We start from the raw sequence: 16,764 nt of genomic DNA, 5'->3' as shown, positions 1-16,764 counted from the left end.
GTAGACTGCAGGTTGCTGTGGGACTATGTGTACCAGCTGTTGTCAGACCAGCGCTACCAGCCCTTCATCCGCTGGGAGGACCAGGAGAGCCTGGTGTTCAGGGTGGTTGACCCCAACGGACTAGCTCGACTCTGGGGGAACCACAAGGTACGCTGAGGGTCTGTCTGGAGCTCACAGTGGACGGATGGTGGAACAGAGTTTTAGTAAAGGCGACCACTTGCATGGTTCGGGTCAATTCCATTCCAATTCAGTCAATTCAGGAAGCATTTTTGGAAATAGAATTTCAGTTTCTTACTAGAATTTAAATGTAATTGACCCAACCTCTGGCTGGGTAGCGAGATGACCTCTGGCTGGGTAGGGAGATGACCTCTGGCTGAGTAGAGAGATGACCTCTGGCTGAGTAGAGAGATGACCTCTGGCTGAGTAGAGAGATGACCTCTGGCTGGGTAGGGAGATGACCTCTGGCTGAGTAAGGAGGTGACCTCTGGCTGAGTAAGGAGGTGACCTTTGGCTGGGTAGCGAGATGACCTCTGGCTGAGTAAGGAGGTGACCTTTGGCTGGGTAGCGAGATGACCTCTGGCTGGGTAGGGAGATGACCTCTGGCTGAGGAAGGAGGTAACCTTTGGTTGGGTAGCGAGATGATCTCTGGCTGGGTAGAGAGATGACCTTTGGCTGGGTAGGGAGATGACCTCTGGCTGGGTAAGACCTCTGGCTGGGTAGGGAGATGACCTCTGGCTGGGTAGAGAGATGACCTCTGGCTGGGTAGGGAGATGACCTCTGGCTGGGTAGGGAGATGACCTCTGGCTGGGTAGGGAGATGACCTCTGGCTGAGTAAGGAGGTGACCTCTGGCTGAGTAAGGAGGTGACCTTTGGCTGGGTAGCGAGATGACCTCTGGCTGAGTAGGGAGATGACCTCTGGCTGAGTAAGGAGATGACCTCTGGCTGAGTAGGGAGAGATGACCTCTGGCTGGGTATGACCTCTGGCTGGGTGGGGAGATGACCTCTGGCTGAGTAGGGAGATGACCTCTGGCTGGGTATGACCTCTGGCTGGGTAGGGAGATGACCTCTGGCTGGGTATGACCTCTGGCTGAGTAGAGAGATGACCTCTGGCTTAGTAGGGAGCTGACCTCTGGCTGGGTATGACCTCTGGCTGGGTATGACCTCTAGCTGGATAGGGAGATGACCTCTGGCTGGGTAGGGAGATTACCTCTGGCTGAGTAAGGAGATGACCTCTGGCTGAGTAAGGAGATGACCTCTGGCTGAGTAGGAGATGACCTCTGGCTGAGTAAGGTGACCTTTGGCTGGGTAGCGAGATGACCTCTGGCTGGGTATGACCTCTGGCTGGGTAGGGAGATGACCTCTGGCTGGGTATGACCTCTGGCTGAGTAGAGAGATGACCTCTGGCTGAGTAGGGAGATGACCTCTGGAGGAGTAGAGAGATGACCTCTGGCTGAGTAAGGAGGTGACCTCTGGCTGAGGAAGGAGGTGACCTTTGGCTGGGTAGCGAGATGACCGCTGGCTGGGTAGAGAGATGACCTTTGGCTGGGTAGCGAGATGACCTCTGGCTGAGGAAGGAGGTGACCTTTGGCTGGGTAGCGCAATGACCTCTGGCTGGGTAGAGAGATGACCTTTGGCTGGGTAGGGAGATGACCTCTGGCTGGGTAAGACCTCTGGCTGGGTAGAGAGATGACCTCTGGCTGAGTAGGGAGATGACCTCTGGCTGAGTAAGGAGGTGACCTCTGGCTGAGTAAGGAGGTGACCTCTGGCTGAGTAAGGAGATGACCTCTGGCTGAGTAGGGAGATGACCTCTGGCTGAGTAAGTTGACCTTTGGCTGGGTAGCGAGATGACCTCTGGCTTGGTAGAGAGATGACCTTTGGCTGGGTAGGGAGATGACCTCTGGCTGAGTAAGGAGAGATGACCTCTGGCTGGGTATGACCTATGGCTGTGTATGACCTCTAGCTGGATAGGGAGATGACCTCTGGCTGGGTAGGGAGATGACCTCTGGCTGGACAGGGAGATGCCCTCTGGCTGGGTAAGGAGATGACCTCTGGCTGGGTAGGGAGATGACCTCTGGCTGGGTAAGGAGATGACCTCTGGCTGGGTAAGGAGATGACCTCTGGCTGAGTAAGGAGATGACCTCTGGCTGAGTAGGGAGATGAACTCTGGCTGAGTAAGGTGACCTTTGGCTGGGTAGCGAGATGACCTCTGGCTGGGTAGAGAGATGACCTTTGGCTGGGTAGGGAGATGACCTCTGGCTGAGTAAGGAGAGATGACCTCAGGCTGGGTAAGGAGATGACCTCTGGCTGGGTAGGGAGATGACCTCTGGCTGGGTAAGGAGATGACCTCTGGCTGGGTAAGGAGATGACCTCTGGCTGAGTAGGGAGATGATCTCTGGCTGAGTAAGGTGACCTTTGGCTGGGTAGCGAGATGACCTCTGGCTTGGTAGAGAGATGACCTTTGGCTGGGTAGGGAGATGACCTCTGGCTGAGTAAGGAGAGATGACCTCTGGCTGGGTATGACCTATGGCTGTGTATGACCTCTAGCTGGATAGGGAGATGACCTCTGGCTGGGTAGGGAGATGACCTCTGGCTGGACAGGGAGATGCCCTCTGGCTGGGTAAGGAGATGACCTCTGGCTGGGTAGGGAGATGACCTCTGGCTGGGTAAGGAGATGACCTCTGGCTGAGTAAGGAGATGACCTCTGGCTGAGTAGGGAGATGAACTCTGGCTGAGTAAGGTGACCTTTGGCTGGGTAGCGAGATGACCTCTGGCTGGGTAGAGAGATGACCTTTGGCTGGGTAGGGAGATGACCTCTGGCTGAGTAAGGAGAGATGACCTCAGGCTGGGTATGACCTCTGGCTGGGTAGGGAGATGACCTCTGGCTGAGTAGGGAGATGACCTCTGGCTGGGTATGACCTCTGGCTGGGTAGGGAGATGACCTCTGGCTGGGTATGACCTCTGGCTGAGTAGAGAGATGACCTCTGGCTTAGTAGGGAGATGACCTCTGGAGGAGTAGAGAGATGGCCTCTGGCTGAGTAAGGAGGTGACCTCTGGCTGAGTAAGGAGGTGACCTTTGGCTGGGTAGCGAGATGACCTCTGGCTGAGGAAGGAGGTGACCTTTGGCTGGGTAGCGAGATGACCTCTGGCTGGGTAGAGAGTTGACCTTTGGCTGGGTAGGGAGATGACCTCTGGCTGGGTAAGACCTCTGGCTGGGTAGAGAGATGACCTCTGGCTGAGTAGGAGATGACCTCTGGCTGAGTAAGGAGATGATCTCTGGCTGAGTAGGGAGATGACCTCTGGCTGAGTAAGATGACCTTTGGCTGGGTAGCGAGATGACCTTTGGCTGGGTAGGGAGATGACCTCTGGCTGAGTAAGGAGAGATGACCTCTGGCTGGGTATGACCTCTGGCTGGGTAGGGAGATGACCTCTGGCTGGGTAGGGAGATGACCTCTGGCTGGGTTTGACCTCTAGCTGGATAGGGAGATGACCTCTGGCTGGGTAGGGAGATGACCTCTGGCTGGGCAGGGAGATGCCCTCTGGCTAGGTAACGAGATGACCTCTGGCTGGGTAGGGAGATGACCTCTGGCTGGGTAAGGAGATGACCTCTGGCTGAGTAGGGAGATGACCTCTGGCTGAGTAAGGTGACCTTTGGCTGGGTAGCGAGATGACCTCTGGCTGGATAGAGAGATGACCTTTGGCTGTGTAGGGATATGACCTCTGGCTGAGTAAGGAGAGATGACCTCTGGCTGGGTTTGACCTCTGGCTGGGTAGGGAGATGACCTCTGGCTGAGTAGGGAGATGACCTCTGGCTGGGTAAGGAGATGATCTCTGGCTGGATATGACCTCTGGCTGGGTAGGGAGATGACCTCTGGCTGAGTAGGGAGATGACCTCTGGCTGGGTATGACCTCTGGCTGGGTAGGGAGATGACCTCTGGCTGAGTAGGGAGATGACCTCTGGCTGGGTATGACCTCTGGCTGGGTATGACCTCTAGCTGGATAGGGAGATGACCTCTGGCTGGGTAGGGAGATTACCTCTGGCTGAGTAAGGAGATGACCTCTGGCTGAGTAAGGAGATGACCTCTGGCTGAGTAGGGAGATGACCTCTGGCTGAGTAAGGTGACCTTTGGCTGGGTAGCGAGATGACCTCTGGCTGGGTATGACCTCTGGCTGGGTAGGGAGATGACCTCTGGCTGGGTATGACCTCTGGCTGAGTAGAGAGATGACCTCTGGCTGAGTAGGGAGATGACCTCTGGAGGAGTAGAGAGATGACCTCTGGCTGAGTAAGGAGGTGACCTCTGGCTGAGGAAGGAGGTGACCTTTGGCTGGGTAGCGAGATGACCGCTGGCTGGGTAGAGAGATGACCTTTGGCTGGGTAGCGAGATGACCTCTGGCTGAGGAAGGAGGTGACCTTTGGCTGGGTAGCGCAATGACCTCTGGCTGGGTAGAGAGATGACCTTTGGCTGGGTAGGGAGATGACCTCTGGCTGGGTAAGACCTCTGGCTGGGTAGAGAGATGACCTCTGGCTGAGTAGGGAGATGACCTCTGGCTGAGTAAGGAGGTGACCTCTGGCTGAGTAAGGAGATGACCTCTGGCTGAGTAGGGAGATGACCTCTGGCTGAGTAAGTTGACCTTTGGCTGGGTAGCGAGATGACCTCTGGCTTGGTAGAGAGATGACCTTTGGCTGGGTAGGGAGATGACCTCTGGCTGAGTAAGGAGAGATGACCTCTGGCTGGGTATGACCTATGGCTGTGTATGACCTCTAGCTGGATAGGGAGATGACCTCTGGCTGGGTAGGGAGATGACCTCTGGCTGGACAGGGAGATGCCCTCTGGCTGGGTAAGGAGATGACCTCTGGCTGGGTAGGGAGATGACCTCTGGCTGGGTAAGGAGATGACCTCTGGCTGGGTAAGGAGATGACCTCTGGCTGAGTAGGGAGATGAACTCTGGCTGAGTAAGGTGACCTTTGGCTGGGTAGGGAGATGACCTCTGGCTGGGTAGAGAGATGACCTTTGGCTGGGTAGGGAGATGACCTCTGGCTGAGTAAGGAGAGATGACCTCAGGCTGGGTAAGGAGATGACCTCTGGCTGGGTAGGGAGATGACCTCTGGCTGGGTAAGGAGATGACCTCTGGCTGGGTAAGGAGATGACCTCTGGCTGAGTAGGGAGATGATCTCTGGCTGAGTAAGGTGACCTTTGGCTGGGTAGCGAGATGACCTCTGGCTTGGTAGAGAGATGACCTTTGGCTGGGTAGGGAGATGACCTCTGGCTGAGTAAGGAGAGATGACCTCTGGCTGGGTATGACCTATGGCTGTGTATGACCTCTAGCTGGATAGGGAGATGACCTCTGGCTGGGTAGGGAGATGACCTCTGGCTGGACAGGGAGATGCCCTCTGGCTGGGTAAGGAGATGACCTCTGGCTGGGTAGGGAGATGACCTCTGGCTGGGTAAGGAGATGACCTCTGGCTGAGTAAGGAGATGACCTCTGGCTGAGTAGGGAGATGAACTCTGGCTGAGTAAGGTGACCTTTGGCTGGGTAGCGAGATGACCTCTGGCTGGGTAGAGAGATGACCTTTGGCTGGGTAGGGAGATGACCTCTGGCTGAGTAAGGAGAGATGACCTCAGGCTGGGTATGACCTCTGGCTGGGTAGGGAGATGACCTCTGGCTGAGTAGGGAGATGACCTCTGGCTGGGTATGACCTCTGGCTGGGTAGGGAAATGACCTCTGGCTGGGTATGACCTCTGGCTGAGTAGAGAGATGACCTCTGGCTTAGTAGGGAGATGACCTCTGGAGGAGTAGAGAGATGACCTCTGGCTGAGTAGAGAGATGACCTCTGGCTGAGTAAGGAGGTGACCTCTGGCTGAGTAAGGAGGTGACCTTTGGCTGGGTAGCGAGATGACCTCTGGCTGAGGAAGGAGGTGACCTTTGGCTGGGTAGCGAGATGACCTCTGGCTGGGTAGAGAGTTGACCTTTGGCTGGGTAGGGAGATGACCTCTGGCTGGGTAAGACCTCTGGCTGGGTAGAGAGATGACCTCTGGCTGAGTAGGGAGATGACCTCTGGCTGAGTAAGGAGATGATCTCTGGCTGAGTAGGGAGATGACCTCTGGCTGAGTAAGATGACCTTTGGCTGGGTAGCGAGATGACCTTTGGCTGGGTAGGGAGATGACCTCTGGCTGAGTAAGGAGAGATGACCTCTGGCTGGGTATGACCTCTGGCTGGGTAGGGAGATGACCTCTGGCTGGGTAGGGAGATGACCTCTGGCTGGGTTTGACCTCTAGCTGGATAGGGAGATGACCTCTGGCTGGGTAGGGAGATGACCTCTGGCTGGGCAGGGAGATGCCCTCTGGCTAGGTAACGAGATGACCTCTGGCTGGGTAGGGAGATGACCTCTGGCTGGGTAAGGAGATGACCTCTGGCTGAGTAGGGAGATGACCTCTGGCTGAGTAAGGTGACCTTTGGCTGGGTAGCGAGATGACCTCTGGCTGGATAGAGAGATGACCTTTGGCTGTGTAGGGATATGACCTCTGGCTGAGTAAGGAGAGATGACCTCTGGCTGGGTTTGACCTCTGGCTGGGTAGGGAGATGACCTCTGGCTGAGTAGGGAGATGACCTCTGGCTGGGTAAGGAGATGACCTCTGGCTGGGTATGACCTCTGGCTGGGTAGGGAGATGACCTCTGGCTGAGTAGGGAGATGACCTCTGGCTGGGTATGACCTCTGGCTGGGTAGGGAGATGACCTCTGGCTGAGTAGGGAGATGACCTCTGGCTGGGTATGACCTCTGGCTGAGTAGGGAGATGACCTCTGGCTGGGTATGACCTCTGGCTGGGTAGGGAGATGACCTCTGGCTGGGTAAGGAGATGACCTCTGGCTGAGTAAGGAGATGACCTCTGGCTGGGTAGAGAGATGACCTCTGGCTGAGTAGGGAGATGACCTCTGGCTGAGTAGGGAGATGACCTCTGGCTGAGTAGAGAGATGACCTCTGGCTGAGTAGGGAGATGACCTCTGGCTGAGTAGAGGGATGACCTCTGGCTGAGTAGCGGGATGACCTCTGGCTGAGTAGAGAGATGACCTCTGGCTGAGTAGAGAGATGACCTCTGGCTGAGTAGAGAGATGACCTCTGGCTGGGTATGACCTCTGGCTGGGTATGACCTCTGGCTGGGTAGGGAGATGACCTCTGGCTGAGTAGAGAGATGACCTCTGGCTGGGTATGACCTCTGGCTGGGTAGGGAGATGACCTCTGGCTGGGTAGGGAGATGACCTCTGGCTGATGATGATGATGAAGAATGTAGTGATTATGATGATGGTGGTGATAATGAAGACAGTAGTGATGATGATGATGGTGGTGATAATGAAGACAGTAGTGATGATGATGATGATGGTGGTGATAATGAAGACGGTAGTGTGATGATGATGGTGGTGATGATGAAGACAGTAGTGGTGATGATGATGATGGTGGTGATTATGAAGACCGTAGTGATGATGATGAAGACAGTAGTGATGATGGTGGTGATGAAGACAGTAGTGGTGATGATGATGGTGGTGATGATGACAGTAGTGGTGATGATGATGGTGGTGATGATGATGATGGTGGTGATGATGAAGACAGTAGTGGTGATGATGATGGTGGTGATGAAGACAGTAGTGGTGATGATGATGGTGGTGATGATGAAGACAGTAGTGATGATGATGAAGACAGTAGTGGTGATGATGATGGTGGTGATGATGAAGACAGTAGTGATGATGATGATGATGGTGGTGATGATGAAGACAGTAGTGGTGATGATGGTGGTGTTGATGATGAAGACAGTAGTGATGATGATGAAGACAGTAGTGATGATGATGGTGGTGATGATGAAGACAGTAGTGATGATGGTGGTGTTGATGATGAAGACAGTAGTGATGATGATGAAGACAGTAGTGATGATGATGAAGACAGTAGTGATGATGATGAAGACAGTAGTGTTGATGATGAAGACAGTAGTGTTGATGATGAAGACAGTAGTGATGATGATGAAGACAGTAGTGATGATGATGAAGACAGTAGTGATAATGATGGTGTTGATGATGAAGACAGTAGTGATGATGATGAAGACAGTAGTGATGATGATGAAGACAGTAGTGATGATGATGAAGACAGTAGTGATGATGATGGTGTTGATGATGAAGACAGTAGTGATGATGATGGTGGTGATGATGATGGTGGTGATGACAGTAGTGATGATGATGATGGTGGTGATAATGAAGACAGTAGTGATGATGATGAAGACAGTAGTGATGATGGTAGTGATGATGAAGACAGTAGTGATGATGATGGTGGTGATGATGAAGACAGTAGTGATGATGGTGATGGTGGTGATGATGAAGACAGTAGTGGTGATGATGATGATGGTGGTGATGATGAAGACAGTAGTGGTGATGATGATGGTGGTGATGAAGACAGTAGTGGTGATGATGATGGTGGTGATGATGAAGACAGTAGTGATGATGATGAAGACAGTAGTGGTGATGATGATGGTGGTGATGATGAAGACAGTAGTGATGATGATGATGATGGTGGTGATGATGAAGACAGTAGTGGTGATGATGGTGGTGTTGATGATGAAGACAGTAGTGATGATGATGAAGACAGTAGTGATGATGATGGTGGTGATGATGAAGACAGTAGTGATGATGGTGGTGTTGATGATGAAGACAGTAGTGATGATGATGAAGACAGTAGTGATGATGATGAAGACAGTAGTGATGATGATGAAGACAGTAGTGTTGATGATGAAGACAGTAGTGTTGATGATGAAGACAGTAGTGATGATGATGAAGACAGTAGTGATGATGATGAAGACAGTAGTGATAATGATGAAGACAGTAGTGATGATGATGAAGACAGTAGTGATGATGATGAAGACAGTAGTGATGATGATGAAGACAGTAGTGATGATGATGAAGACAGTAGTGATAATGATGGTGTTGATGATGAAGACAGTAGTGATGATGATGGTGTTGATGATGAAGACAGTAGTGATGATGATGGTGTTGATGATGAAGACAGTAGTGATGATGATGGTGGTGATGATGATGGTGGTGATGACAGTAGTGATGATGATGATGGTGGTGATAATGAAGACAGTAGTGATGATGATGAAGACAGTAGTGATGATGGTAGTGATGATGAAGACAGTAGTGATGATGGTGGTGGTGATGATGAAGACAGTAGTGATGATGGTGATGGTGGTGATGATGAAGACAGTAGTGGTGATGATGATGATGGTGGTGATGAAGACAGTAGTGGTGATGATGATGGTGGTGATGATGAAGACAGTAGTGGTGATGATGATGATGGTGGTGATAATGAAGATGGTAGTGTGATGATGATGGTGGTAATGATGAAGAATGTAGTGATTATGATGATGGTGGTGATGATGAAGACAGTAGTGGTGATGATGATGGTAATGATGAAGACAGTAGTGATGATGATGATGATGGTGGTGATGATGAAGACAGTAGTGATGATGATGATGATGATGATGATGGTGGTGATGATGAAGACAGTAGTGATGATGATGATGGTGGTGATGATGAAGACAGTAGTGATGATGATGATGATGGTGGTGATGATGATGGTGGTGATGACAGTAGTGATGATGATGATGGTGGTGATGATGAAGACAGTAGTGATGATGATGATGATGGTGGTGATGATGAAGACAGTAGTGATGATGATGATGGTGGTGATGATGAAGACAGTAGTGATGATGATGAAGACAGTAGTGATGATGATGATGATGGTGGTGATGATGAAGACAGTAGTAGTGGTGATGGTGGTGATGAAGAAGACAGTAGTGATGATGAAGAAGACAGTAGTGATGATGATGATGATGGTGGTGATGATGAAGACAGTAGTAGTGGTGATGGTGGTGATGAAGAAGACAGTAGTGATGATGAAGAAGACAGTAGTGATGATGAAGAAGACAGTAGTGATGATGATGAAGACAGTAGTGATGATGATGATGATGGTGGTGATGATGAAGACAGTAGTGATGATGATGATGATGATGGTGATGATGAAGACAGTAGTGATGATGATGATGATGAAGACAGTAGTGATGATGATGATGATGATGGTGGTGATGATGAAGACAGTAGTGATGATGATGATGATGGTGGTGATGGTGTTGATGTTGAAGACAGTAGTGGTGATGATGATGATGGTGGTGATGATGGTAGTGATGATGAAGACAGTAGTGATGATGGTGGTGGTGATGATGAAGACAGTAGTAGTGGTGATGGTGGTGATGATGAAGACAGTAGTGATGATGGTGGTGATGATGAAGACAGTAGTGATGATGGTGGTGGTGATGATGAAGACAGTAGTGATTATGATGATGGTAGTGATGATGAAGACAGTAGTGATGATGATGGTGGTGTTGGTGATGATGAAGACAGTAGTGACGATGATGATGATGGTGGTGATGATGAAGACAGTAGTGGTGATGATGATGATGGTGGTGATGATGAAGACAGTAGTGGTGATGATGATGATGGTGGTGATGATGAAGACAGTAGTGATGATGCTGAATACAGTGGTGATGATGATGGCGGTGGTGATGATGAAGACAGTAGTGATGATGGTAGTGATGATGAAGACAGTAGTGATGATGGTGATGGTGGTGGTGATGAAGACAGTAGTGATGATGATGATGGTGGTGATGATGAAGACAGTAGTGGTGATGATGATGATGATGAAGACAGTAGTGGTGATGATGATGGTGGTGATGATGAAGACAGTAGTGGTGGTGATGATGGTGGTGGTGATGAAGACAGTAGTGATGATGATGATGGTGGTGATGATGAAGACAGTAGTGGTGATGGTGGTGATGATGAAGACAGTAGTGATGATGATGATGATGGTGGTGGTGATGAAGACAGTAGTGGTGATGATGATGATGATGAAGACAGTAGTGGTGATGATGATGGTGGTGATGATGAAGACAGTAGTGGTGGTGATGATGATGATGATGATGGTGGTGATGATGAAGACAGTAGTGGTGATGATGATGATGGTGGTGATGATGAAGACAGTAGTGATGATGGTGATGGTGGTGATGATGAAGACAGTAGTGGTGATGATGATGATGATGAAGACAGTAGTGATGATGGTGGTGATGATGGTGGTGATGATGATGGTGGTGATGATGAAGACAGTAGTGGTGGTGATGATGATGATGATGATGATGATGATGGTGACAAAGAGGAAAGTGTGTGTCTCCCTGTAGAACCGAGCCAACATGACGTATGAGAAGATGTCTCGTGCTCTGAGACACTACTACAAACTCAACATCATCAAGAAAGAACCAGGACAGAAACTACTCTTCAGGTGGGGAACACACACACACACACACACACACACACACACACACACACACACACACACACACACACACACACACACACACACACACACACACACACACACACACACACACACACACACACACACACACACACACACTGAAACACACACAGACACACACACTGAAACACACACTGAAACACACACAGACACTACTACCAACTCAACATCATCAAGAAAGAACCAGGACAGAAACTACTCTTCAGGTGGGGAACACACACACACACGCACACTCACTGAAACACACACACACACACACACTGAAACACACACACACACACACACACTGAAACACACACACACACACACTGAAACACACACACACACACACACTGAAACACACACACACACACACACTGAAAACACACACACACACACACACACACACACACACACACACACACACACACACACACACACACACACACACACACACACACACACACACTGAAACACACACACACAGAAACACACACTGAAACACACACACACACACACACCGAAACACACACACACACACCGAAACACACACACACACACCGAAACACACACACACACACACACACACACACACACACACACACACACACACACACACACACACACACACACACACACACACACACACACTGAAACACACACACTGAAACACACACACTGACACACACACACACACACACTGACACACACACTGAAACACACACTGACACACACACACACACACACACACACACACACACACACACACACACACACACACACACACACACACACACACACACACACACACACACACACACACACACACACTGAAACACACACACACACACACACACACACACACACACACACACACACTGAAACACACACACACACACACTGAAACACACACACACTGAAACACACACACACTGAAACACACACACTGAAACACACACACAAACATACACACTGAAACACACACTCAGCCCTTCTCCTCTCTCCAGGTTCCTGAAGACCCCTCAGGAAATCAAGCGACACAGAGTGGACCGCCTCGACTTAGCAGATTCCCCTGAACACTCACCCTCACACTCACCCTCACACTCACCCCGGCGGGACTTCAGTGAGGAAGGTTTGGAGGTGTCCCCTGAATACAGCGCCCCAAGCTCTAACACCCTAAGCATGACGGTATGAACACGGGTACTCCTGTGTTGAGGTATTGGCTCTCTTGCACTGTGAAATGGCTATGTTTTTGTGGCAGTAATCTACAACCCACTATTACACTGTGGAAACTTTATGGAGGTGCTGCGTAGCTAATAACTAGCGTGTCCCCCCCCCCTTCCCCCCAAAAAACACTATTCATCAGGAAAGATCAGAGCTGTCTGATCACAAACGTTTACTACTAATTTACTAATAGTAGTTTACTAGTTTACTAATCTGCAGCTTCATGAATTACAGCATCACTTTAAAACTATACACACAAATACTACAACTAACAGTCCGGTTTCCAGTTCTTCCTGGGTCTGACGTGGGACTTGTCAAATGCACTGGGTAAATAGAATTGTAATATGATCAAAATAAAAGTTGCACCTTACAAGCAGGTCCCACACGCTAATAGCTGTCCCCATTAGTAGTCATTCATTTGATCATAATATTTACCTTTTGCTTCTGTACATATTTTCAAACTCTGAATTTGTGGAATGAATTAAATTGTTTTTTTTTGTAATGTTTTTTGTTTGTAGTTTTAATGATTTGTTGTTGTTGTTGTTGTTGTTGTGGCAACCCATCCCTTATGGGATTAATTGACCCATGGTAGAAAGGACAATAGAGGATAACATGAGTTTCGTTCACTACTTCTTCAGGGTCACAATAGTTACATAGGCCTTCCTCTTCCAGGTCACCACTGTTAGGAGTTAATGTTCTTAAAATAACACAGACCTCAGAGCAAATCAGGGGGAGACAAATAGATTCATTTGAAAAGGACAAATCATAGATGTTATGCTGGGAGGTACATGTTTATTCCCCCTGACCTCAGCTTGTCACCATAGAACAAAGAGACAGGATGCCCCTTACAGCCCCCCCCCACGCTCACCTGGGGTTGACCAATCAGAAGTCCTTGCATTACAACTGGGCAGACCAATGAAAACATAGCACACATAGCTCTGTGGAGTGTCAGGACTGACATACCATAGATTCTATTCAGCTGTTGAACTGAGACCATAGATTCTATCCAGCTGTTGAACTGAGACCATAGATTCTAACCAGCTGTTGAGCTGAGACCATAGATTCTATCCAGCTGTTGAACTGAGACCATAGATTCTATCCAGCTGTTGAAATGAGACCATAGATTCTAACCAGCTGTTGAACTGAGACCATAGATTCTAACCAGCTATTAAACTGAGACCATAGATTCTAACCAGCTGTTGAACTGAGACCATAGATTCTATCCAGCTGTTGAACTGAGACCATAGATTCTATCCAGCTGTTGAACTGAGACCATAGATTCTAACCAGCTGTTGAGCTGAGACCATAGATTCTAACCAGCTCTTGAACTGAGACCATAGATTCTATCCAGCTGTTGAAATGAGACCATAAATTCTATCCAGCTGTTGAACTGAGACCATAGATTCTAACCAGCTGTTGAACTGAGACCATACATTATATCCAGCTGTTGAACTGAGACTATAGATTCTATCCAGCTGTTGAACTGAGACCATAGATTCTAACCAGCTGTTGAACTGAGACCATAGATTCTAACCAGCTGTTGAACTGAGACCATAGATTCTAACCAGCTGTTGAACTGAGACCATAGATTCTAACCAGCTGTTGAACTGAGACCATAGATTCTAACTAGCTGTTGAACTGAGACCATAGATTCTAACCAGCTGTTGAACTGAGACCATAGATTCTAACCAGCTGTTGAACTGAGACCATAGATTCTAACCAGCTGTTGAACTGAGACCATAGATTCTAACCAGCTGTTGAACTGAGACCATAGATTCTAACCAGCTGTTGAACTGAGACCATAGATTACATCCAGCTGTTGAACTGAGACCATAGATTCTAACCAGCTGTTGAACTGAGACCATAGATTCTAACCAGCTGTTGAACTGAGACCATAGATTCTAACCAGCTGTTGAACTGAGACCATAGATTCTATCCAGCTGTTGAACAGAGACCATAGATTCTAACCAGCTGTTGAACTGAGACCATAGATTCTAACCAGCTGTTGAACTGAGACCATAGATTCTAACCAGCTCTTGAACTGAGACCATAGATTCTAACCAGCTGTTGAACTGAGACCATAGATTCTAACCAGCTGTTGAACTGAGACCATAGATTCTAACCAGCTGTTGAACTGAGACCATAGATTCTAACCAGCTGTTGAACTGAGACCATAGATTCTATCCAGCTGTTGAACAGAGACCATAGATTCTAACCAGCTGTTGAACTGAGACCATAGATTCTAACCAGCTGTTGAACTGAGACCATAGATTCTAACCAGCTGTTGAACTGAGACCATAGATTCTAACCAGCTGTTGAACTGAGACCATAGATTCTATCCAGCTGTTGAACAGAGACCATAGATTCTAACCAGCTGTTGAACTGAGACCATAGATTCTAACCAGCTGTTGAACTGAGACCATAGATTCTAACCAGCTGTTGAACTGAGACCATAGATTCTAACCAGCTCTTGAACTGAGACCATAGATTCTAACCAGCTGTTGAACTGAGACCATAGATTCTAACCAGCTGTTGAACTGAGACCATAGATTCTAACCAGCTGTTGAACTGAGACCATAGATTCTAACCAGCTCTTGAACTGAGACCATAGATTCTAACCAGCTGTTGAACTGAGACCATAGATTCTAACCAGCTCTTGAACTGAGACCATAGATTATATCCAGCTCTTGAACTGAGACCATAGATTCTAACCAGCTGTTGAACTGAGACCATAGATTATATCCAGCTGTTGAACTGAGACCATAGATTCTAACCAGCTGTTGAACTGAGACCATAGATTCTAACCAGCTGTTGAACTGAGACCATAGATTCTATCCAGCTGTTGAACTGAGACCATAGATTCTAACCAGCTGTTGAACTGAGACCATAGATTCTAACCAGCTGTTGAACTGAGACCATAGATTCTAACCAGCTGTTGAACTGAGACCATAGATTCTAACCAGCTGTTGAACTGAGACCATATATTATAACCAGCTGTTGAACTGAGACCATAGATTATAACCAGCTGTTGAACTGAGACCATAGATTATATCCAGCTGTTGAACTGAGACCATAGATTCTAACCAGCTGTTGAACTGAGACCATAGATTATATCCAGCTGTTGAACTGAGAACATAGATTCTAACCAGCTGTTGAACTGAGACCATAGATTCTAACCAGCTGTTGAACTGAGACCATAGATTCTAACCAGCTGTTGAACTGAGATCATAGATTCTAACCAGCTGTTGAACTGAGATCATAGATTCTATCCAGCTGTTGAACAGAGACCATAGATTCTAACCAGCTGTTGAACTGAGACCATAGATTCTAACCAGCTGTTGAACTGAGACCATAGATTCTAAACAGCTGTTGAACTGAGACCATAGATTCTAACCAGCTCTTGAACTGAGACCATAGATTCTAACCAGCTGTTGAACTGAGACCATAGATTCTAACCAGCTGTTGAACTGAGACCATAGATTCTATCCAGCTGTTGAACAGAGACCATAGATTCTAACCAGCTGTTGAACTGAGACCATAGATTCTAACCAGCTGTTGAACTGAGACCATAGATTCTAACCAGCTCTTGAACTGAGACCATAGATTCTAACCAGCTGTTGAACTGAGACCATAGATTCTAACCAGCTGTTGAACTGAGACCATAGATTCTAACCAGCTGTTGAACTGAGACCATAGATTCTAACCAGCTGTTGAACTGAGACCATAGATTCTATCCAGCTGTTGAAATGAGACCATAGATTCTATCCAGCTGTTGAACTGAGACCATAGATTCTAACCAGCTGTTGAACTGAGACCATAGATTCTAACCAGCTGTTGAACTGAGACCATAGATTCTAACCAGCTGTTGAACTGAGACCATAGATTCTAACCAGCTGTTGAACTGAGACCATAGATTCTATCCAGCTGTTGACGTGGAAGATTCAGAATTTGTTGGTAACATTTGTACTATGTTCTATATTCATCAAATGTGTGTAAGGTAATTCTCATCAGAATGGTATTTTTGTATAATACTGTGGCGAGGTTGCAGTTATCTGTTCTATGTCAAAACTAAGTTGCCTGGGCCACAGAGAGGGGAGAGGTCAAAGTGTCATCATGTGGGGCGGCAGGGTAGCCTAGCTTTGGACTAGTAACCGGAA

At 48.3% G+C, this 16,764-nt stretch overlaps 1 protein-coding gene across 3 annotated transcripts in view; it reads left to right on the top strand.

Moving 5' to 3' along the window:
- The window catches only part of LOC124023696 (transcription factor ETV6-like), a 30,197-nt gene extending 17,338 nt beyond the window's left edge, over positions 1 to 12,859 (top strand). For all 3 annotated transcript variants that reach the window (XM_046338019.1, XM_046338018.1, XM_046338020.1), the window contains 3 exons: positions 5 to 147; positions 11,268 to 11,368; positions 12,391 to 12,859. In XM_046338019.1, coding sequence (XP_046193975.1) covers positions 5 to 147; positions 11,268 to 11,368; positions 12,391 to 12,577 — 431 coding nt within the window. In that variant the 3' untranslated portion in view covers positions 12,578 to 12,859. The remainder of the gene's footprint in view (positions 1 to 4; positions 148 to 11,267; positions 11,369 to 12,390) is intronic.
- The last annotated feature ends 3,905 nt before the right edge of the window (positions 12,860 to 16,764 follow it).

The sequence above is a fragment of the Oncorhynchus gorbuscha genome, linkage group LG03 (assembly GCF_021184085.1).
Source record: "Oncorhynchus gorbuscha isolate QuinsamMale2020 ecotype Even-year linkage group LG03, OgorEven_v1.0, whole genome shotgun sequence".
In the NCBI taxonomy this organism is placed as follows: Eukaryota; Metazoa; Chordata; class Actinopteri; order Salmoniformes; family Salmonidae; genus Oncorhynchus; species Oncorhynchus gorbuscha.
This window is presented reverse-complemented; position numbering and strand designations above follow the sequence as displayed.